We start from the raw sequence: 25,561 nt of genomic DNA on the forward strand, positions 1-25,561 counted from the left end.
CGAGAACCGCAACACAACCCCTCCCTTTTGCTAGACTCGACCCGATCCGCCACCATTCGTGTGGCATTCAGGTGTAGGTTCCCCTAGTACATTTTACCTACAGATCCCTGAGTGCAACATTTCAAATACATGTCCCCAAAAAATTAATAACCTAGTGCGTTGTGTAACTAAACTAACAGACTCATACGGACAACTTATCTACATTGCCGGAAATTGGAACGAAACAGACGCACTCCCTTGTTGTCCCGCTAAACAAAAGGAAGAGGACTATCGACACGATATATGTGTCGTGTCGACACGACACGACACATATAAGAAACAGGTGGGTTAGAACTATATACATTTCTAATATTTACACTACCCATGGCCCAGGACCTGTGACTTAAGGAGAGAACGCAATAAAGGCAACATTCGGGGATGAGTGCAGCAGCAGGCAATCAATGATCAGATGTCTTCAGGACCCTCAATGGTCCTTTGTTGTTGGTTTTTTTATTACTTTCCCTGTTCCTGGCTGCTGGAGGCAACTCACCCTAACATGGCAGGCCACACGCCGCCGTCTCACAGTCCATTTGAACTGGCCTTTATACACAACAAGATGTCGGGGCGGCACAAATGCAGTCCCCGGTAGCGCGGTTGCCTGCAGGGCAGTCCTTTCAAATACTCCCACACAGATGGTCCTGGCACACATGGTAAAGTTGAGTGATATGGCAAGGCAAATAAAGGCCTGGGCAGGTATGGCAAATGGAGTCAAGGCAAAGGAAGATAAAGGCATGGCAAATGCAGACCAGGTAAGGTGTGACAGTGCAACAGGTCGGGACATGAAGCTGGCCGGCCTCGGTGTGGTTTCGTGAGGTTGTGGAGGGAGTGTGGTGGCGTTTGCCAGTCTGAAGACGAGCTCGGTCCTACCCTACAATCTCCCCCCCCCCCAACCTATTGCCTATGCCTGTCCTTGTCCATACCCACCCCCATTAGCCTGTAGCAAAAAAACCCAACTTAATTTAGACTTTTCATTTTATAAACCTCCGCCATTTTCGAAGATGGATGGAGGTTACTGTTTTCACCCCTTTCTGTTTGTTTGTTTGTTTGTTTGTGAACAGTATTACGGAAAAACTCCTCGACGGATTTCGACGAAACTTGGTGAGGGGGTTAGGTATGGTCCAAGGATCATGCCATTAGATTTTGGACTTGGTCCCCCCCCCCACCAAAAAAAAATTGTGAGAGAAATTATTCTTTTTTTTTTGCATTTCTACATGTTTTAAGTGATTTCAAACCCCCCACCCCAAAAAAAATTGTTACCCCCACAGCAAAAAATAGAGTTTTTTTTTTTTGCATTTCTACATGTTTTAAGTGATTTCCAACACCCCCCAAAAAATTACCCCCCCAAAAAAAATTGTTAGAGAAATGTTTCTTTTTTTCTTTGCATTTCTACATATTTTAAGTGATTTCCAATCCCCCCAAAAAAATTGTTACCCCCCCCAAAAAAAGAATTTTTTTTTTCATTTATACATGTTTGAAGTGATTTCCAACCCCCCAAAAAAAAAAGAAAAAAAAACTTTTTTTTTCATTTCTACATCTTTTAAGTGATTTCCAACCCCGCCCCCAAAAAAATTGTTAGAGAAAAAAAAATTTTTGCAACTTTTTTTTCAACAAAATTTCCATTATTTTTTTTTTTGCATTTCTACATGTTTTAAGTGATTTCCAACCCCCCCCCCCACCCCCCAAAAAAAATGTTGGAGAAAAGAACGATAACTGTCAGCACTGTTGACATCATATTTAATGAATAAGATATAAGGTTCACTTGAGTGACCCAGCAGTATTGGCGGCGGAGGTTTTGCACTCTCCCGAGTGCTCCCCCTCGAGTTTATTTATTTTATTTTATTTTTTAATTATGTGTCCTTAGCCCCCTTATTGTTTTTGTTCGGCTAACCTGTCCTAACTTTTATACACCTGCCATAACATATATATATATATATATATATATATATATATATATATATATATATATATATATATATATATATATATATATATATATATATATCGCCATCTTTTGTTGTGTGAGAAATACTATCGTTTATTATGCACTAATGTAAAGTACAATATTGCAAACATGAAGGGAATACAGTGCAGTAAAACAACAACAGCAAAAAAAAAAACGCAATGATGACTGACTTTGGAGGAGTATATAGAACTTTGTAGATCTGAATAAATCCGTCAAGACGAAAACTTTCAACGCAAACAGCAAAATGCGAAAGGAAATAGAGTTGGAATGCAAACATTTTACAGGAAGTAGTACTTATTATCCATGGAAATTAAAAATAGGATCAACGTGAAGAAAAAAAAAATGGAAAATATCGAGTTGCTTTAAATTGCTCCAGAAGCAAATTTTTTTGTTTACATTTTACAAATGCTTACAAAGCAAGCTCGATGATTTGATGAGTGGATTATTTTTGCCTTCTTCCTTTAATTTTCACTTCCTTCCGTCTTGACTCCCTTCATGACGTCATCTTCGTCTGGATTGCTTGTTGGTTGAGCTTCTTCTTCTTCCCTTATTCTTCTTCTTTTCCTTCGTGTTCTTCTTCAACCTTTTTCTCCACGAATGCGATGACTCGTAAGTGATTTCCGCCGATGGAAGGTGTGAATGAGTGTCAGGCGGGAGAAACCAGCACACGGACTTCACGAACCGCCATAGGTGCAGGTTGATGTCGACTGGCTTGGGGAGATCGAGCGGTCCGTGATCCGTGATCCGTAATCGCTGCTTGCGTCGTGATAATCAAACGTGCGGCCTCATCAACATGGATGCTCACCCATACTCGGATCCTGCTTCATCCCCGGAATCGGATGCACTTTCAGAAGCAGATGCGTCCCCTGCTCTCGATTCGTCCCAAGATGAAGGACCAGATCGAGGATCCGCACCGGATCGAGGACCCGCACCGGATCGAGACCCCGCACCGGATCGAGACCCCGCACCGGATCGAGGACCCGCACCGGATCGAGGACCCGCACCGGATCGAGGACCCGCACCGGATCGAGGACCCGCACCGGATCGAGGACCCGCACTGGATCGAGGACCCGCACCGGATCGAGACCCCGCTCCGGATCGAGACCCTGCACCGGATCGAGGACCCGCACCGGATCGAGACCCCGCACCGGATCGAGGACCCGCACCGGATCGGGGACCCGCACCGGATCGAGGACCCGCACCGGATCGAGGACCCGCACCGGATCGAGACCCCGCTCCGGATCGAGACCCCGCACCGGATCGAGGACCCGCACCGGATCGAGACCCCGCACCGGATCGAGGACCCGCACCGGATCGAGACCCCGCACCGGATCGAGACCCCGCACCGGATCGAGACCCCGCACCGGATCGAGGACCCGCACCGGATCGAGACCCCGCACCGGATCGAGACCCCGCACCGGATCGAGACCCCGCACCGGATCGAGGACCCGCACCGGCTCCAGGACGCGCACCGGCTCCAGGACCAGATTCAAAACTTGCACCGGTCCTTGAACCAGCTGCTTCAGTAAAACCGAACCACGGCTACAGCAAGGAGAATGTCTACAGCAAGGAGAGAGCTGCCAAAGAAGCCACAGAGACGGATATCGTCAGCAGGGAGCCCACAGTGTCTGCGCGCAACCTCTCCACCATAGCCACGGCTGTCCGCCAGCAAGGTGCTGCGACACTCAACCGTGCTTCTTTGTCCGGCTCTGTGACGCTGTATTATTGGTTTATACACTAATTGGTTTGCGGGCGCCAGCAGTGACCACTATTTTCGTTGTGTGTGTCTGTCTGTCTGTCTGTCTGTCTGTTTGTGACTCTCTCCAGAGCATAGCTCCGTGACGTTTGATGCGATCTTGATGAAACTTGGACACAAGCTAGATATCATGGTCTAGTTGTGTCTTTTTGTATGAGGGGCGTCCCACGCCCACTTGAACCTTTTATTACACCGCGGCGACATCGCACTGTTATATAATTGGCTATTCTGTTCTGTGTCTTCTGCCACACTTATGGCCGCGTACGTCCCTTTGATCTGAGGGCTATAAATATATATTTGTCCAACGTCACAACTCTTCCCATCATGCATGCTGATTCACCGTGTCTACATTTAAATTTTATAACTGCAAAATTGTTTCATCATTCTTGACCTAGGCTTTTACTGCCACCACCGCGCGATATCGAAGTATTCGCTTCTCGTTTTTTATTTTTCTCAATTTTTTTTTTCTCACAATTTCATTTCCTGAAAGTTGTGTGTAATGTCCATAAGTACAACATATAAAAAATCCGATTTGATTTGGTCAATTTTGATGGAAGAGATAGGTTTTTACGGGAGGGCTTCCTCAAAAGCTTCCACTAACTCGATTGTACCTATCGTGGCATTGTTCAATAATGGCCGCGAACCATCATCGCCTCCCGGCTGGTTAAATGATATTATTATCATCTATATATTAATACTGAAGGACCAATTTTGTGCTCCTCCTTGCGGTCGCGTCACGTTTTTCTCGGTACTGTGACCTGGACTGAAAGAAACTTCGTACCTGTAAGAGTGCATCGCACATAGTGGCAATAGTCAACCTTCAACTCTGAAGCAGAATAAACACTTTTCGTTTTAAATGGCGACATGTGACGTCACCGCTGAGAGGCGTAAGGACGTCATGACATCATCGGTCATTCGCTGGCGTCATAACGTCCGTTGTCGACAGACCGTTACCGCTGAGAGGTGTAATTCCACTCCTCAAAAATAGCGTCTGCAATGTAAAACCTTCTGCACATGCTGACTACCTCAGAATGTGAATTTGACACAGAAGATGTAACAAGAAACATTGAATCTATATATTAATACTGAAGGACCAATTTTGTGCTCCTCCGAGCGGTCGCGTCACGTTCTTCTCGGTATACTGTGACCTGAGAAGTTTTGACACTGTGTTTGTACGTCAAAGTAGACACGTGCACAAATCAGGGGACTTCTTCACAAGGAGTAGTGTACACCAAAAATGTCGTGTACAAGGACGTTTTGTAGGCCTCATTAGGTAAGGTCATGGAGTACATCGACTGGGATCCGGCTCCTACAAGAGCCGCCACTGGTTGTCATATTGGGCTCATGGAACGGAATCCGTCTGTGACGGGGTTTCGGCTAGTTATTATTATTATTATTATTATTATTATTATTTCAAATAATAATAATACTCTTCAAGGGTCACAGACTCACCATATTTTTTCGGATTAAAAACAAAGAAATGTACTAGCCGGGAGGCGACGATGGTTCGCGGCCATTATTGAGGAACCCTACCGTAAAAAGCTATCTCTTCCGTCAAAATTGACCAAATCAAATCGGATTTTTTTATATGTTGTACTTATGGACATTATGCACAGCTTCTAGGAAATGAAATTGCGAGAAAAAAAATCGAGAAAATAAATAAAAAGTTCCAGTGGGCGTGGCTCCGCCCACAAGGGGCGTGGGACGCCCCTCATACAACAAGGACAAATGTGTCCAAGAGCCGCGTCCTAAAGGCTTTAACAACAACAACTTCCGATATTTCGTCACGTGCCTTGATGGAGCCAATGGCGAGACCCGTCATGGAGGCTCCTGTTCACGACGAGAAAATCGTGTATTTACGAAATTACAACACATTAAATGGAATAATCTTAAAATAGTAACGTGAACTTTTCGAAACTTTAAAGCAAATGTCCGAATATATTTAAAAGTTCATGATAGACACTCTCAAATGGCACCCTCAATTCGAGGATGTTTACAGTTGTTTAGTATTTAAGGAGATCTGGATCCTGTATATAAAAGAGCCGAGTCCTAAAGGTTTTGACTTCACCAGAAGAAGAAGAAGAACAACAACAACAATGCGGAGCTCTCTTAGAGCCACGTTAGCTACGCGAGACGTTGCTAAAAAGACACAACTAGATCATGATATCTAGCTTGTGTCCAAGTTTCATCAATATCGCATCAAATGTCACGGAGCTATGCTCTGGAGAGAGTCACAAACAGACAGACTGATAGACACACAGACACAACGAAAACAGTGGTCACTGCTGGCGCCCACGAACCAGTAATGACCCTCGCGCTCGCGGAAGCGAAAGACGGGATTAAGCAATCGGTCGAGTATGTATGTGTCTGCATTTTGCTAATAATAAGGGCATACATCGAAAACTGTTTAAAATTCGAGGGGGAGCACTCGGGAGAGTGCAAAACCTCCGCCGCCAATACTGCTGGGTCACTCAAGTGAACCTTATATCTTATTCATTAAATATGTCAACAGTGCTGACAGAGTTATAGTTCTTTTCTCCAACATTTTTTTTTTGGGGGGGGTGGTGGGGATTGGAAATCAGTTAAAACATGTAGAAATGCAAAAAAACAGAAATCGAAATTTTGTTGAAAAAAAAAGTTGCAAAATTTTTTTTTCCCTCTAACAATTTTTTTTTGGGGGGGGGGGAGGTTGGAAATCACTTAAAATATGTAGAAATGCAAAAAAAAAAATTTTTTCTCTACATTTTTTTTGGGGGGGTTGGAAATTACTTAAAACATGTAGAAATGCAAAGAAAAATTTTTTTTTCTCTAACAATTTTTTGGGGGGGGGGGTAACAATTTTTTTGGAGGGGGTTGGAAATCACTTAAAACATCTAGAAATGCAAAAAAAAAAATCTTTTTTTTGGGGGGGTAACAATTTTCTTGGGGGGGGGGGTGGAAATCACTTAAAACATGTAGAAATGCAAAAAAAAAAAAATTCTCAATTTTTTTTGGTGGGGGGGGGGCCAACTCCAAAATTTAATGGCATGATCCTTGGACCATACCTAACCCCCCCCACCAAGTTTCGTCGAAATCCGTCAAGGAGTTTTTCCGTAATACTGTTCACAAACAAACAAACAAACAAACAGAAAGGGGTGAAAACAGTAACCTCCATCCATCTTCCAAGATGGCGGAGGTTAAAAAGGAGGAAATTAAAACTTTACCACATGTTACATGACCATATGATCCAGCACATGTTGAGTGTACATTGAGAACCGTGAGTTTTAACGATCTCCTCGAGCGATCAATTCTAGGGCCTTTATCAGCCTTGGTCGTTATGGAAACGATCGATAACGAGAATATAAGCTTCTTTGTCAAGGCCGATGAATATACACCACGGCAAACTTTTTTAATTAAATATTTTGTACACATTTACCTCAGTAGTTGTGATGTTTTGCCGCCAGAAGAGTTCGCTCGCGCCAAGTCCTTCTCAAGACTGCACGGAGTAACTATTCCCTGAATACCATCGACTATCTTGTTAATTACATCGTTTTTTGAGACTTGCGTGAGGTAGTGCAAGTGACGCAAGATTCATGGAAATTGAGCTCCACGGACACATTTGTAACCTCATTTAATTACCGGAGTAAGGTGTTAGTACCTTGATGTTTAGTACCAACAATCTTGGTACCTTTATGTTTTGTTTAGGTCGGTCTATAATAATGTGTATTTTGTCGTTTGGGTATCATGTTATAACAGATGCTCAGTCGAAGCATCGAAGGAAGCTTGCAGAAATACAGGATGCTCTGGCTCAGAAACCAGTGGACTTGGCTACTCTCCGTCGTATGGCCATTAGTGAAGGTGGTTTACTCTCGGACTCCATCCGAATGAAGGTCTGGCCGCAGCTCCTCAACATACAACCTGAGGATTTGCCTGCTGCCCCAGGTACGCCCATATAGCGTCGGCCACTCGTGGAAACCAAAAATACTGGAAAGATGACATCTTACTTTGTAATTCTTTTACAATTTTCTTACAAAGTTTATTTTGCCTTTTGCAAAAGTTTCTCTTTATCTCTTTTTCTCTTTCTCTCATTGGATGACCTTCGTACGCAACTAAGGTTGTGGACCCAGTGTTCAGAGAGGTTCTGCGATTTGAAGAGTGGGTCAATACCTTGATGATGTACGGTACCTAGCCAATGATCCGGATGACTTGAATCGGGTAGTGAGTAAGCTGAAGGAATTCGTCTCTCTGTCTCTCTCTGTCTCTCCCTCTCTCAATGACCCAACTACTCTTCATCAAAAGATACTGTGGGGGTATTTAACGTCTACCTACTAATACGAGCGGATGGGACCTCAGCTTAATGTTGATCTATGGGATGCAACACTTGCACCTTGCCTGCGAAGCGGCAATCGAAAACTTTTATAGTCGAGCAGGGTGTCAACCCTACACCAGACAGCTTCGGGTCAAATGCACTACCTCGGCTCCATCCTGTATCACTATAAAAGACATATTTCCCTTTTCTGAAGGGAGTCACAGCCCCGTAGTTGAACCGAACATGAGCTGGGGTGAGCATTTTAATCTCACCAATGAGAATACCATCACAAAATTATTTTGGTTTCTTTTGGGATGTTGTGGATGTAGGTTTATGCCAGGTTGTTGCCTGGTGGGCAAAGTGGGGTTAAGCAATTGGTTCATTTTGTCTGACTATTTACAGATGTATGGTACGTCAGTGTTTTTTTTTTTAATTTTTTATTTATTTTTAAATTGAATTGCATACTGTCAAACCCTGCGTATTCGCGATTCATAAAGTGCAACCTGCTCGACATTCATGGCCCCGTACTTCGTGTATTTGTGGTTTCTTTTTTTGTTTGAGGGCGTTTTTTGCGATTTATTTATTTATTTATTTTTTTCACACACACACACACACACACACACACACACACACACACACACACACACACACACACACACACATTTAAAGGCCAGTTTTCCCCGCTAAAGCGGGGGTTAGCCTTGCGGGCCCCATGACGATCTTCTCCACTTTACCCTATTTTCTGCATCTCCCCTTCTTAATCCCCTTGCCCACATTTCTTCTTCCACCACCTTCAGCCAAGTTTTTCTCGGTCTTCCCCGTCCTCTACTTCCGACTACACTCATTTCCAACACTCCTCTCACCCAGTCACTTTCATCCTTCCTCAACACATGACCCAACCATCTCAACCTGTTTCTCTTCACAACCTCCATCACAGACTCTATTCCCATCATCTTCCGCAAGTCATCATTTGTCTTCCTCTCTCTCAACGATACTCCACACATCCACCGAACCATTCGCATTTCCACCCTTTCCAGCCTTTGTTGCTGCTCCATGTTCAGTACCCATGTCTCGCTCCCATAAATCATCGTACTCCTCACACATGTAGCATACACCTTTGCCTTCAGCTTCAACGACACTCCCCTCTTTGTCAGCACGCCACTCAGTTCCCTAAACTTCTTCCATGTACATGTTACTCCAGCAACCGTCGAAGAGTCTGATCCACCTTCTCCATTCAGCATGTCTCCGAAATAGCAAAATGTTTTCACACCTTCCAGCTTCACACCATCTCCAAGATCCAACTCAACAATTCCTTCATCTGCAACTCCCTCGATGCACACCTTACACTTGAATGTAGCTGCACACTGGTTAATGACCCTCTCACCCCACTACATTTTCGATGAACCCATTCAGCACACATTGTACACTGAATGGAGTTCACTCCGACACCCTTCCTGCACACAGCACACGGCCACTTCCCAGTCCTTTCCACCTCACCACATGTTTTACCACTTGCCATCACCTTCATCTTTCCGATATTCACCTTCAAACCTTTTGCCTCCATACATTCCTTCCACTTGTTCATCTTCTCCTTCAGTCCATCCATACTCTCTGCAATCAACACCAGATCATCTGCATACAGCAGCTCCCACGGTAAACCCTCCTTTACCCTCTGAGCCAGCACCTCCATCACAACTACAAATAGAAGTGGACTTAGTACTGACCCCTGGTGCACTCCTACCCTCACCTCAAACTCACCACTGTTCCCATCCTTCGTCCTTACAGCTGTGCGCGCTCTCTCGTACATGGCCATCACTACTCTGATCAACCATTCCTCCACTCCTAACTTCCTCAATGCCCATGTCAAAACTTCGCGTGGAACCCTATCAAATGCTTCCTCCAGATCAACAAACCCAAAAAACAACTTCTTCCTCTTCTCCATGTACTTCTCCTGCAACTGCCTTACAATAAAAATTGCATCTGTCGTTCCTCTTCCTGGCATAAATCCAAACTACATTTCGTCAATCTTTACCTTCTTCCTTATCCTCTTCTCCAACACCCTTTCCAATACCTTCATTCCATGCTCCAATAACTTTATTGCTCTATAGGAGCCACAGTCCAGAGGGTCACCTTTCCCCTTGTGCAGAGAGACGAGGGTACTCAGTTCCCAGTCCACTGGAATGCGGCCTTCTTTGACCACCAGATTACAGATCTCTGTCATTCTCTTCACACCCCAACTTCCCGCTGCCTTCAACATATCTCCCACAACTCCCGTCGGCCCTCCTGCTTTTCTACTCTTCATTGCTCTTATAGCTTCCTCAACTTCCTTCTCAGTTATCTTCTCTGCTGGTCCTAAAACTGGGTTACTCTCGATGTTGCTATCCTATTCATTTTGTACATTCAACAGCCTTTCCATATATCTCTTCCATCTTCCTTTAATTCCATCTGAGTCCACAACGATTTGTCCCACTTCATCCTTCAAGCAACTCACCCCCGTCACATCAAATCTCTCTCTCGCTATCTGCTTTGCAATCCTGAATACCGCTCTCTTACCCTCCTCCGAATCCAAGCGTTCTCCAAACATTTTCCTATGGGCCTCCTGCACCTTTTCCCCCTCTTTCTTTGCAGCTTTCTTGGCTTCCTTATAACTTTCATGTGCTGCCTCTTCTTCCACCGTACCCTTCGCCTTTTGCCATTCCTTGAAGTTCTTCCTCTTCTCTTCAATCGTCTTTCCAACTTCATCACCCCACCACCATGTTTCCGAGTGCCTCGGTGGTCCTTTTGTCCATCCACATACCTCACCAACGGCTCCCAATAGACGATCTTTCAATTGACATCCAACCTCTTTCAAGCTCAACCACATCATCCTCTGCCATACTCAGCCTCTCTCTTAATGCTTCCTTCACTGTTGCCTCTTTCAACCTCCACACCTTCATCCTCGGTTGGTACTTCACCTGCTGAATTCTCCTTGCACCTTTCACCCTTATATCGCAGACAACCAGGTGGTGCTGTGAAACAGTCTCCTCCCCTGGGATCACCTTTGTGTCCCGGAGGTTTCCCCTATCTTGCCGATGCACCATCAGGTAGTCAATGGTTGTCGTCGACCCACCTGACGTGTATGTAATAAGCTTATTATCCGCTTTCTGGAATTGAGTATTACAAATCAACAAATCAGCTCCATCAGCAAACTCCAAGATCCTTTCACCTTCTCCATTTCTCACACCATATCCATAACCCCCATGGACTCCCTCAAAACCGTCGGGACTCCTTCCCACATGTCCATTCAAGTCTCCTCCAACCACAACAATTTCATCATCTTTCACATTTTCCATCAACTTCTCCATCGCACACCAGAACATGTTCTTCTCTTCATCGCTTCGACCGACCTGCGGGGCATATCCCGAGATGACGTTCACCAAGAGATTTCCGATCACGATTCTCACCATCATCAACCTTTCACTCACTCTAGTCACACTCACTACACTGTCTACAAACTCCTCAGAAAACACGACACCAACACCATGCACGCCTTCCGGGCACCCTTGCCACATAAACTTGTACTTCTGCCCCTGCCTTCCCTTCACCATTCTCACACCACTTCCCTTCCATCGTGTCTCCTGCACGCAACATATGTCCACTCTTCTTCTGACCAATGTTTCAACCACTTCTCCAGATCTCCCTGTCATTGTCCCTACATTCCATGTACCAAACCTCAGAAACTGATCTCCACGTGGGGCATCAGACGATTGGTCATCATAAATGGAAAAATTTCCTCCCTTGCTTCGATCGGGTTCCCCACCTTGAGTTTTAACGAGAGGTGGTGAGGACCCCCACGGGGTACTTTGGGCTGTACCCTGCCCATCAGTTGTACTCATCATGGTTTCCTTTTGAGGCGATGTTTTTATGGCCGGATGCCCTTCCTGACGCCAACCCTTTTAGTCGCCTCTTACGACACGCAGGGATACGGTGTACCTCTTCTAACCGGGGCACACACCGGGATTTTTCACGGTGTTTTAAATTTTTTTTTTTCCCCTTATGAATCACGAACCGCAGGGAACATAACTCTCTTTTCCCCATTGAAACAATGCCCCGACATTTGTGGATTCGACATTTGCGGCATTTTCCAGGAATGTATCCCCCGCAAATAGCTAGGTCTGACAGTACTTGCACACTGGAGAACACAAATCTCCTTGTTGGTGCTTCCAAAATCCTCCAGTTTTGCGACACTTTGCCAAAATTTTACGCCGTCTCAACGAATTGCATAAATTCATTCAGATTTCAACATCATTGTAATGCATGTTGTTGAGTTGTTTAAACTTTCTTTATATAAGAAGAATGTGATTTGTAATACCGGGTAGTGCCGTACGATACACTTTTACATAGAGAATTGGGGTCTCCCCCCAACCCCACCCCGAACCTTGAACCTCCTCCCCAGATATGCTACCCTGATAGAAACCATACTTGGTGTACCCTTGGGCAACATGCAAAATTTGTTTGGATTTGGTTCAGTAGTGTTTATTTATTTATTTATTTATTTATTTAAGTTTTTGAACCATATATAAACAAACATGAATTGAGCTTTATCTATCTGTAATTCCAGCAATCTCTGTGTGTCTGTCTGTCTGTCTGTCTGTCTGTCTGTCTGTCTGTTTGCGACCACCGTTTCTCGACGACCGCCAGTCCGATCTGATTGAAACTTGCCAGGAATATTGCTGGGGACCCGCGGATGTGCTTTTCAAGGTTTGATATTAATCGGACGAGCGGTTCCCAAGTTACGGCCATTTATCTGTCGACCAATGACAGGACATGGTGCTTTGACATCACAAATGACATCACAATTAATGTTTATTTATTTATTTATTTATTATTTCTTTTGCACGATTGAAACTTGCCAGGAATATTGCTGGGGACCCGCGGATGTGCCTTTTCGAGGCACTGTCCAGACTGGTGTTAATTGGCCTGAACACGATAGTGTGCACGCAGAGTTTCAGGTCTGTCTTAGGTTTCATGATTTTGGAGTTACGGAGGGGACACACACACGCACACGTGTGCACACACACTTATTAGTGGAGCTACGAGGAGGAAAAACTTATTCTGATGTTTTTTTTCATTCTTTATCAAGGTCTTTCTCTCTGCATTTACTTGATCTATTGTTTTTTTTATCTTACCAAAACGAAGTTTTTGCAAGATATGTTAGTCAGCTTGTATGTTTTTTTTTTTTTTTAATTTTTTTTTTGTTTGTCTGTAATCACGTATAAAAAATTCTGCAGAGCACAGTTATCATCGGAAATTTTTGTAACTTCGCATATCAGAGGCCTATAGAGGTCCCTTTCAGTGCACAAAATTTTGAAGGTCAAGGTCAAAGGTCAAGGTCACTTTGGCGCAAATCAGGGGAGTCGACGAAACCCTTATTTTTTGAGTAATTTTGATCGGATCGTCTTCAAACTTCATGGGAATATAGTTCATGGTCTGGCGCTCAGCAGATTAATTTTTGGTGGCGATTGGCCTTGACCTTCATGGTTAGCGCCAAAGGTCAAACATATTTGACCTCAAGGTCAAATTTTCAAGTTTTAGGAACCATATCGTGTAGTACCTCAAATTGAACACTTCGATGAGTGCTTTCTAGATATGTCAAGCTTGAGACATTATGACGTCATTTGGTGACGTTATGAGGCAAACGCATATTTTTCATGGTTACTCTGTAGAACGATTCTCATCGGAATCTCTCGTCGGCAGATATTCCTCAAGGAGTCGCTCCTGGTGGATAGCAGCTCTGTTAACCTCAGTGTGACCTTAAAGAAGTCACACGTGGTCACCTTTTGGCAAGATACGGGTGACATTGGTTTATTTTTATATCGGTGATGAAGCTTGTGAGGTACAACAGTGTATGCTGCAAACCCAACATCAGTATCATATCGAGATGCATGTAGAACTGCCTCGGCATGGAACTACCTGAGCTGTTTATGCTACAAAAGGAGGGGCATCGAGGGTGTCGGAGCATTCTGGTGATGCAATAGGGTATTGCGATTGCAAACAGGGTATAGGTCATAAAAACTGCTCGGGATCCACTTATTTGGATCCAATTTTCCACTCCTCAGTATTTATGCCAAGGAAGACTTTTGTAGTTGTGTGTACCATTGATGGAACTTCACTTTGTCCTTATTATTCTGCACAGGGAGAGGCTTGCGGGAATTGAGCAAAGATTATGTGCAGGTGGAGTTGGACGTGAAAAGGTCCATGCGCAGATTCCCTCCAGGTGAGAGTTCAGCTTTGCAGGAGGGGAAGTTATAAATGAATTTTGCTTTCTTTGATTTATCTACATTATATGTTTATATCTTGTATGTAACCATTACATGGAATTGTATTTTATCTTCTATGGGAGAGTGATTTACAGATCCCATGTTGAGACTTTGTGTTTGCAATTTTGGGAATAAGATTTTCTTTTCTTTTGAGGAAATACTTTCACGAGTGTCCATATATTCTTTCTGTAAAACGAATCTCCTTTGTTCATCCTTTAGCAGGACCGTACATGTTATATATTTACTGAAGTAAAAATTCTAGTTGTGTGTCATAACACGAGGACAGATAGCCATGCATGTGCTTGGGAGAGCTTTGGGACAGGTGAGTTTTCACAGAGTAGATGGATGGACCAGTGTGCGATAACATAGCGTTGGGACGGATGAGAGACAGACAGACAGACAGACACAGATAGAGACTGGCGGTGGAACGTTGGGATGGATGGAAGGACAGACTGTGACTTATCATTGCATCGTATCCACCGGTAAGCGCCGTCACAGCGGACAAGTGTTTGGTGCAAATCATTGGGATGTACAGGCATACTATTTGGGAGCGAAGTGTTATAGTGGGGCAAGTTAGCTAAATATAGCATAACAATTGTGCATTTTGTGAAGAAAGCACCAAATTTGGCACACGGGTAGCCTATCATATTATGAACAGATTTGGATATTGGGCCATCTCAAATTCAGCCGCTGATGGCTGTGGCAGCCATTTTCCACTGCCGTCAAAAATTTGAGATGGCCCAATATCCAAATCTGTTCATAATATGATAGGCTACTAGTGTGCCAAATTTGGTGCTTTCCTTACAAAATGCACAATTGTTATGCTAAGTTGCCCCACTATTAGGAAAAACTTATTAGGGATATACCCATGGCAAAGCGTGTGGATAGGTTGAGTGAAATGAATTAATTATTCGGCAAACATAATGGGAGCCATTCAGATGTTCAAATGTGGATTGTGTGCTTTGCAGCGATGGAAGAAGAACAGCGCACCAACCTGCAGGAGCAACTCATGGATGTCATCTTGCATGTCCTTGATCGCAACCCTCAGTTGCACTACTATCAAGGCTACCATGATGTTGTTGTTACCTTTCTGCTTGTTGTGGGTGCTCCTATGACCGCTGCCATGGCAGAAAAACTCTCCACACACCACCTGCGGTGAGGAAATTATTGCTGTCTTCAGCATAAGAAAGTCTTATTTCAGGCAGAGTCTATTTACCTTTCTGCTTCATTGAGGTGCAAATCCATGTGCAGTGACTTCATGGACCCCACTATGGACAGCACAAAGCATATCCTGAGCTACCTGATGCCAATCCTGGAACGTGCCAATCCAAAGCTCTTTGACTTCATGCAAAGGTGGGGAGCTCGATCGATCTTGTGGCTCAATGGGTCTTGACACCACATATCGTGTGGTATGAACCTCTGCTGGACAGTTACAAATTACCCTATCACAATGGCATGCAGATTTGAACAAGTCCTGAGCCAGGATTAACATTTGATTGATGTTTTGTCTGATTAAGAGTGGAGCGTTTATATGTTCGCTATGAATGTGCTATGAATGCAAACTGTAAAGTACTAGCATCAAAATACTTAAAAAATTGAGGACATTGAAGTCGAACTTCAAGGAAGCAATCATTATTATGACACAGTATGGGACTAGAATGGCACTCTGTGGAGTGCATACCTCCGCCAGGCTGAACAGTTTTACGTTTTGTCGCCCGCTTGATCAGCCGGATCTGCATCCCAACCTGAACCAAAATCTAATTGGCTTGTTCTTGTCACCTCACCTAACAAACTCCTCCACAAAGTTTTATCATAATGTGTCCACATTTTGAAATGCAGTACAGTGTCATGCTATTTATCGTTTTTGGCCCGATCTCGCAATGGTGAAGAGCCTGGTTTTGGCTTAGCGGTTAGGGTGGCGGCTCGGGATCCTAGGGTCCTGCGTTCAAGCCCCGTTGGCCGCTGAATTAATACACCAGGGGGTTGACTCAGCCTGTCATCCTTCCGAGGTCTGCAAATTGAGTACCGGCTTGCTGGGATAATTGAGCCGTTCGAGTATCCTGCGTCGGAGTGGCGACCCGTCCAGGATTGTGCCCAATAGCCCAGGAAACAGCTTTGGCAGCACCGACACTCTCTGTACAGAGTATGGTTGCAATTATTTATTATTATTATTATTATCTCAATGGTGAAGAATCACTTGAAATATTCTCATGTCCAGATCCAGATCTTCCCCAAATCTGATCAATTCGTCCTTGTCACACACCAACCTGTTAAGCAAGTTTCATCCTCACCCAACCACAACTTTGAGATGTCCTGCTCACAGACACACAAACAGAGGTGAATACATAACCTCCGTCCACCGTCATTGGTGGAGGTAAAGAGTTATGTGCACCTCTCTTGCTTCCTAATCCCTGCATGAAAACAAAACAAACGAATAACAAGAAAAAGAGCAATCGGAGATGGCAGACCCTCGCCAGGACTTGTGTTGTGTCATGTATTTTGTGTGATGGTTCTGTGCTGGTGTGTTGCATCATTAAGAATAGACATAATGATAACATGGGTACCAAGACGTTCTGCCTTGATGCAACCCCGCTTTGATCAGACACTTGACCCTGACTCGTGGCGTTTATTGTTATTCAATTTAATTCAGAGTGGGATTAAAATAAATTTCAGTTTGTCTCAATCCGGTAAGTGGTTGCAGAGAAAAACACTCAAGTTCTGTGCGGACAAACTGACTGGCACACAGACCCAATACAAATGCAATACCCTTCTCTCTGGTGAGGGTAATTATTAAATTGATCACCCCTGTTGTGCATTCGGAAAAGACTAGTCGATTTGACGAAGTTACAACATTAATCACCACAAGGGTTGTGTGTGCGCGCACGTGCACATTCAATGGACTGCGGGCGAGTTTGGGTGCCGGTGGGCCCGGTGCGGCTTCGTCTTTCTATATTCGAGTTCTTACAGCGAGTGCATGACAATTCCTGCCCCGTTTTAAGTCTTTCTTTTGCAGTTGCTCGAAATTATATTTGCCGGTGGTTCTGACAGCTGTACTTTCTCTGACAGGTCTGAGGTGGGCACAATATTTGCTCTCAGTTGGCTCATTACCTGGTATGGGCATGTACTTTCTGATTACCGGCATGTGGTTCGGCTCTACGACTTCTTCCTGGCCTGCCATCCACTTATGCCTATCTACTTTGCTGCTGTGGTGAGATCGTGCCGTTACGTACCTTAGTGTAAACTTTTAACAGGTCCAACAATGAACTGTACTCTCCTTACACATGCATCAGGAAGGTGCCGGTAAAGTGCCACAAATCCTTTTACCCACTATTCCTTCTCCCATCCCAGATTCCCCTCTTTCTCCCTGCAAATCATTTCAGTCCTACTTTACCCTTACAACATGCTTCTCAGACATTCCCTCCTTGCTTCATAAATCCTTAACTCGTAAAATTTCAATTTGCATTGGAGGACTAAAAAAACATAATTTTTCTCTAAAATATTGTCATTTGGCTTTCCGTTTTAATTTATTGATTTTTATTGCACCTTCTGCAGGTGGTGCTGCACCGTGAAGATGAAGTTCTGAGCTGTGACTGCGACATGCCCAGTGTACACCATCTCTTGTCCCAAATCCCTGGCGATCTACCATACGAGTCATTGGTGAGCCGTGCTGGTGATCTCTTTGTGCAGTTTCCTCCATCGGAGCTCGCCAAGGTTGTCTCATTGCAGGAAGAGGAACGGTAGGTGTATTCTTGATGCTTGTCAGGTTTTTACCAGTGTGCCTAAAACTGAAATGGGACGATGCAACGATAAGTTTTTGTTCCACTCAACTTTGCTTGCTTTCTGTACTTCTCTGGTCTTTACAGGCCTCCCCTTCTTTATTTTTTCCACACCACTCAACTGCTCCATTTTATTTTATTTTTTTTTGTCTCACATGAATCCGATTTGCTATTCCCCAACCCCCTCTGTCATTTCCTTCTGTTCCATTCTTACTTATCCCTTCCCCCTTTATCAATGTTGAAAATATAAAAATCCCCTTTCATTTCTTCCCTCCAAATTTACTCTTAGTTTCTTCCATCTACTTTTTACATTCCTGTTTACACTCTTGCCTTACATATCCACTTTTCCTCCCTCCCATTCCCATTCTTTCCTTCCTGTCTAACTTCATATTGCTACTCTCCTAACATGTAGGACTTCATAATGCATTCTTATTCCACAATTTCCAACCTTCCGATTCACCCTGCTTGCTTGCTGCTCGGCAACCATTTCACAATCCATCCCAGGGCTCGCAAAATTTTCGACATTGTAGTTGCCCCTGCAGGCAGGCACTATTGCATATTTTGGTTGCCTGGATCTCTCTTCAGTTGCCCAATGTGTCCACAATATTTTTCATCATAGCTGTACTTACCATGCCTGGTGTGGGCTTGGGATCCTAGAATCCTGAGTTAAAATCCCCCTCAGCTCTTGAATTAACACCAGGTGGGGTGGACTCTGTCTATCATCCTTCCGAGGTCAGCAAAATGAGTGCCAGCTTGCTGGTATCCTGTGTCTGAGTGGTGAACTCGTCCAGGATTGTACGCAATAGCCAAGGAGACTGCTTAAGCAGCACCAACGCTCTGCACAGAGTATGGTCCCAATGGATGGATGTACTTAGAGACGAACCGACTCACTGGGTTTTGGCATTGCTCGTAGTTGGTTGAACAGGAGTCTTGTGATGTGAGTGCCGCATTCCCTTGCAATTGTTCAACCAACTATGAATGGTCTTATCTGGACAGTATTCATAGATTTTACAAGTCAGTGGCAATGAACATAAGGTTTTTCGTATTGAAAAAAAAAAATTTAAATGTAATTTTTGTGAACAGAAAACAACAAAAATAAGACCACTGCACCTGCAGCTTATCTGGGCCCTGGCCTAATGTTGTAACCTAAATTTGGTAGCATTCTGACTAGTGGGTCTGGAGAAGAAGATTTTGAAGAAATGTAAAAGTCGACCATTTTGACCCACTTAGTCACGTGGTCAGAACCAGCTTTGCAATCCCTGCTACCAGTCAGGAGCGGAACGTTGCTGCCAAATTTCAGCCGGATCGGCTGAGCTCTGGCCGGCGAAGTCAAACTAGGAGACGGACGAATGGATGGACGGACAGACTGTGCATGATGACAAAACCTTATCTGGATTTCCAAATCAGCTAATAACTGGAATGGCCCTATGTAGAGCGCATAGTCTCACCTCACGTGCTCCTTCTGAACAAAAATAACATCTTTAACTGAACACGCCACCATTATGTCCCACATACCCACATCATCCATGCACCCTATTGTGTCACATGCATTGCATTATCCATAGCTTTATTGATTTGTTAGGATATTGAATGACCACTTTTGTGCACATATGCCTGCTGTTGGCTTTATGGTTAGAGTGGTGGGCTTGGGGTCCTGAGTTCAAATTCCACTTGGCCGTTGAATTGATACCTGGTGGGGTTGACACGCTCAGCAAAATGAGTACCAGATTGCTGGGATGATTGAGCCATTCAAGTTCCTGCACCGGAGTGGCGACCCGTTCAGGATCGTGCCCAATAGTCCAGGAGACTGCTTTGGCAGCATCAATGCTCTGTACAGAGTATGGTCCTTCTGGACGGATTTTTGTGCATATGAAGGCTAAATTGCATCAATGAAGGTGAATATGGAAAAAAAAAATTCAAACTATATTCCCCATGACAGGTCAGTCATATGTTTGAAGTTTCGCATTGATCTGTTAAGCAGTTCTGGAGAAGATGCGTTTTTTGTTTTTTTTTTGGTTTTTTAAACGTTTTTATTTTCAATCCAATATGGTCACTACACCAAGCTGTTAGCATTAGTTAGTGGACATTAAAGATCCCACGGTGTCCTTCACGAAGAGTAGCCGAACTATCACCAGCACCTTGAACAAATTACAAATTCCTTCTCTGTCTGACTGCTGGGAATACAAAGGCAAGCCATCCCAACATATTTCTTGTCACGAACCTGCTTCAACAGCACCGACGCTCTGCATGTAAAGAGTATGATACATTGATTGATTTAAATTATTTTTTTGCTTTCACAAAAATTTTTAATCTGCTTTCACACTGACTACATTAATTGGAGTTTATTTGGGGGTCTCTCATGAAACAAACCCAGTGGGTTTTTAAAAAAAAAAAAAATCTCAAACCACTGACATTAAAGATCAGTACGTTCCGGGTGACGTAGAAAGTAAAAATTTTACGTGCTGGTGGACATCGAAGTCTATCCACCAGGAGGAAAAATCACAGTACTGTTGGAGAGCATCCGCAAATGAAAAATTAAATGCAAGTGAGCGACCGAGACGATGGGGAAGCACGGTTCATTATTGCTTACAATGTGTATATGTATATATAAACACACACACGCCAATGGGAAAAGGGGGGTTTGGTTTCTGGGCTTCCAGGAAATGTAGAGAGGAAGGTGGACGGCAGGCAGAAAAACATTATTTTTTATTTTTAACTACGTGGTGGCATGATTTCATGCTTTCAACTGGCTATGACTATGATGCATAACCACTGCTACCGAATAAACACATTACACTTGAAATAAACATGTAAATAAAAGAAACAAATACAAGACTTTTACCTTTTAAATTTATCACAAAATAGCCAGGTAAACATATTACATGCTCGTTCGTACTATCCTCTGCCGTAACTAGAGAAGACTGAGCTCAGGGTGGTGATGTTGTTGGAGGGCGGAGGTGAGAAAGATGTGGATGTAGAACTTGCGATGGCTGTTCGATCATTAGGAGCACGATGAAGTCACCTGCTGCATTGCCATGTAGAAGAGGGGTAAAACTATCCTTCGCCACCTTGACCCAGAGTCATAGATCTTTCGTGCTTGGAGAGGAAGGTGTCGGATGGCATCCTCTTCCAATATAATCCCATCTCTTCAGCGTCTGCCATGGTTGAACTGGAGCCTTCAGACCCTGGTGCCTCATGGAAATATTGGTAAATCAACAATGGTTTCTCCCGTATCACCGGTCCACTCAAATGGGTAAATATCTTTTGACGTTGTTCCATCACAATCCTACAACAAATGGAAAATGTCAAAAGATAGTAGTAATGGGAAGAGGATTTTGGTATCTTATTGTGGCATCGTAACGTGGTCATTCCTACCTTGTTTGGTTGTTTTTGAGATTTCATCGCTCTGTTTTTACATTTTTTTTTCTTTCTTTCTTCCTTGTGTGTGCATATATATTGTTGCGAATTCGCGCCCGCCGGCGTGTGGACGGCCACGTAATTCGGATCGCGGCACGTCGCCCACCGGACGGACAATTCAGTCGTGACCCTCCGGGAACTATCGCCAGTCACGGGTGGGCCTTTCGACCTCACCACAATCGTGCCAATCAGCCACCCGCGTAGGATAGGGTTGTTCGCCAAACTCGACCTACCTAAGTACCCACGCGGATGGTAAACCGGGCGATCGTGCCTCGCCGCAGGTCGACTCCGGACACGAGCCGCTTGGGCGGCCCGTTCCGTACTATCGGGATAACCGAGCGGTGTTATCGTCGACCTCGACGGTTCAGATTATTTACCGGGATGTTGCACCCACTACGAACCCTTTACGTGAAGCAAGATGGAGGGTCAATAGAGAAAAGACGAAGTGAAACGGGAAAACAGTTCACACAATGCACATTTATTTCCCGGCACACAGAAAGCACATATATACAGCCATACAGTCAAAATGCACATAAAGCAACCAAAGCAAAAGCAACAACGACGCAGAGTTAATACCGACTACGTGCACACACGGCAACACTTATACAGCTTTACTTTACAGACGGCGCCAACACACATTTACACCAAAGCAAAGGAAAGAAGCCACCCTCATAGACAAGGGGGCAGACAGGCCTGTAGGCCAAATGTGCGCATGACCTGGAGGGGCGGCCAGGTCCGCGAGACCGGGGGGGTGGGGGGGGGTCCTACTCGCGCCCTCGCAATGCGTTGGCTGGCGAGCCGCAAATGTGGCCGCGCGGCTGTGCCCCGACTCCGTGCTCCTTGGCGAGTTTCGTTGGCACGACGTTTGGAGTGGGAATGGGGTCCCCTTTTGCACTATCTCAGCGCGGGGGGAAAGGGGGAATTGTTGATGCCCTGGGGGAGGGAGATGGCTGGCTGGCTTGGGTCCCGCGATGAGATGAGCGATTCCCCACACCGTAACCTCGTCGCCGACCGCCGTCCTTCGCCTTGGACCCGAGCTCCTTTGCTTGCAGTTCCACCGCGACTCTTCTCCGTTCCGCACTCTCCTCACCCGACCGACCCGACTCTTTTCCAAAACTCTCTCGGCGACTCCAGAACCCAACTCTCTTCATTCGCCTTGCGTTCGCCTTCTTATAGGCTGGCAGGAGCAGCTAATATGCAAATATTCGGATCAGAATGACCTTGGGGGCGGAGCCACGCTCGCCCATTGGTCGGAGGAAACGGGGGCGTGAATCTCCCCTGATCCTAGAATTTGCATATATCAACTTCACACACACGCGCCTGGAGGCGGGGCCAAGCCGCCCCGCTCTCGCTAATTGGACGGAGGAAAAGTGGGCATGTAGCGTTTTTGATCCGAATTTTCCCTCGGAAAGTCCGCTATTTGCGCTTGCGGCTCGGTGCGCTCGGCACCAAACGCCGAACGGGCCCGAGACAGCCCGACGTTCAGTGTTCACAGGTGGTGCGGGAATGGCCGTAGAAGGAGAGAGGTGAAGGTGGTGGAGGGTTTTCGGTGGTGGTTTGATGGTAATAGTGCCGTTTGGGAATGGCGGTGGTGCGATGATGTGGGAGCATAAATGGTGGCGGTGGCGTGGTTGTTGTGTGATGGCGGTTGAGACGTGGTTGGTTCAGAATAAAGATAGAACAGAAAAAAATGGCTAACTCAAAGCATCGCAGCCCCGATGAATCACATAAATTCCCTCTATACAACGGGTTTGGGCTAACTACACATGTATTTAGATATCTCACCTACGGGCCCTTTGTGGTGTAATGCGAATTTCCACAGCCGTAACAATATATAACAAGTTGGGTTATCTGATGAAGCTCGTGGTATTTTGACAGTAGTAATGATTTGAGATCCAAACTGGCCAAATGTGCATGTACAGTCAAAGGGTTTATGTTGATCCAAATGCAATGATGTTGACTTTCATAGGCTTCAGCTTGGAAAGAGTACAGAACATAGCATCCGTCAAGGAAAATGAAATATTTTTCAAAGTAGTTTTATAATGTGTGGACTTTGCCTGTTCCCTGCAGCATGGCCATCTCCACTTTCAAAGACTTTGAGTTGGCCTCTCTACAGCAGCGGCCTGACACCGTGCTCCGGAGACGTAGAACCAGTCCGAAGGTGGAGACTCCAGCAGCCACTTCTGGCACAGCTCTGCGACGGGGCACAAATCGCTTGCTGAAGCTTGCTGTGTGGGGGATTGCAGGCACCCTGGGTGCGGCTGCTCTTGCTGTGTTCAACAGTGCCCTTCAGTGGGCACCAGACTTTGTTGTTCAGCTTTTCCATTAAAGGGAAAGAAAAGCGAAAATTAAATAAATAAATAGAATATGAATTACTGTATTGTATCACTAACTTTTCATTTTGCATCCTTTTGACAAAATGCACACAATGAGACAGCCGATTGTGCTTTGTGAATTTCTCGGTCATGCTGTAGAACCAGCCAGGTGTTTATTTGTAAGGTTTGCAATAATCTATGAAACATGCGCTTTTGCGCAGCCATTCGTCGCCGCACGAAGGCGACAAACAGCTGGTTCTATGAAAATGACTTGGGGAAAAATGTTTTTTGCTGCTTAATGGCACATAATTCACAGGATGTTTAATGGCAAAGTTAAAATATTCAGGAACATTTTTTTTTTGAAGTCTGATTTTAGTTTTTCATTAAAGACTAAACGATCGGGCTGGTGCTGCCAAATTGGTATGCAGTTGCTATTGTGTGTCTATTTTGCCGTCTAGCTCTGCCCTGCAAATGACGTCCGACACCCTAATGGGATGCTCGAGTTGTCCCTTCAGTGTATTAAAGTTTGTAACAAGCGTAATCTTAATCTCATGGCTGCTTGTTCATTTATTCTGGGTCCACAACTGTGCTGGTACTACCTGTAAACAAGAGTGCTTTAAAAACATTGCAGGAAGCTCAAATGGTTAAACGACTCCTGAGATATTTATTTTTCAATGTCATGTTTGTTTCTTCAGTGTGAAATTATGTGCATTGTTTAGTTTATTCAAGAAAAGGGAGGGCTTTGGTTTCTTTTTGTACTAAGAAAATCTAGCTCAGCACCCATGGGATGAAGTCCAGTAAGATTTGGAGCTAGCGATGTGATAAAGTCCATTTCCTGGTACAAGTTGTGCAAAAATATGTTTGGCTCTTGTATTATCAAAAGGTATTTCGCTTTTGTTTGTTTTTTCATTTTGCTTTTCCAATGAACCCGAGTTCAGGCCAGAGAATGGCTGCTTACCCAGTGCCTTGGAATGCTTTACTACCTCCCTTACACACATTTCTCGTTATATGTATTTGCTCTGGACGCTAACCCCTTATCAGGTCCATCTAAATATTTTACAAACATAAAGGTGGGGTTTTTTTTTTTTTAAATCTTTCCTTCCCCCAAGCCCCCCTTCCTTCCTTCATTTGCAGATGCATTCCCTCCACCTCTCAATTTCTTATGCCCATAATGCAGGGTTTCTTTGGTTTCTTTTTGCACTAAGAAAATCTAGCTCATCTATGGGATGAAGCCCTGAACATTGTTGACCCTGAACATCTATCTATAAGCTTGCATTGTTTGTACTTACACAAAATAGATTGCTGTATTCAAACATTTTGTCTGTCCATTTTCAGTCTTGCCCTTAAGGGGATGAGAGGGTATTGCATTGGCTGTGTCCACATCTACATATTTTTGCTTTAAAAATTGCTCTCTGCAACTGCTTGGCCAATTGATGCAAAATTGTAAATGGGAGGGACTCTCCATGGAGAATATTTTATTGACAAGTCTATCATGGGTCACATGGTATGGCAGCCATATTGGATTAAAGGAAAAAAAAATGAAACATTGATAGTGGTTGGTCAGGTAGCTAATTGGATTGCAAACTGGCTTCGTGGTAGGAAGCAGAGTGGCTGTGAGTGGGAGGGTGGAAGTAGCGGGAGTACCTCAGGGATCGGTACTCGGACCATTACAGTTCATTATTTACATCAACGATTTCGATAATGGGGT

General features: G+C 44.5%; 1 protein-coding gene across 1 annotated transcript; it reads left to right on the forward strand.

The window, feature by feature from the left end:
* The first annotated feature begins 2,502 nt into the window (after nucleotides 1-2,502).
* On the forward strand, nucleotides 2,503-25,166 carry TBC1D20 (TBC1 domain family member 20). Its single transcript, XM_085890948.1, has 8 exons — nucleotides 2,503-3,675; nucleotides 7,494-7,679; nucleotides 14,222-14,302; nucleotides 15,314-15,500; nucleotides 15,597-15,698; nucleotides 17,412-17,553; nucleotides 17,898-18,082; nucleotides 23,609-25,166. Exons 1-8 carry the CDS (start codon nucleotides 2,796-2,798, stop codon nucleotides 23,865-23,867), a joined length of 2,022 nt encoding a protein of 673 aa, XP_085747074.1. The 5' UTR covers nucleotides 2,503-2,795; the 3' UTR covers nucleotides 23,868-25,166.
* Nucleotides 25,167-25,561: the final 395 nt, after the last annotated feature.

This window comes from Eptatretus burgeri, chromosome 8 (genome assembly GCF_056783735.1).
Source record: "Eptatretus burgeri isolate ZD-2024b chromosome 8, Ebu_testis_v1, whole genome shotgun sequence".
Classification (NCBI taxonomy): Eukaryota; Metazoa; Chordata; class Myxini; order Myxiniformes; family Myxinidae; genus Eptatretus; species Eptatretus burgeri.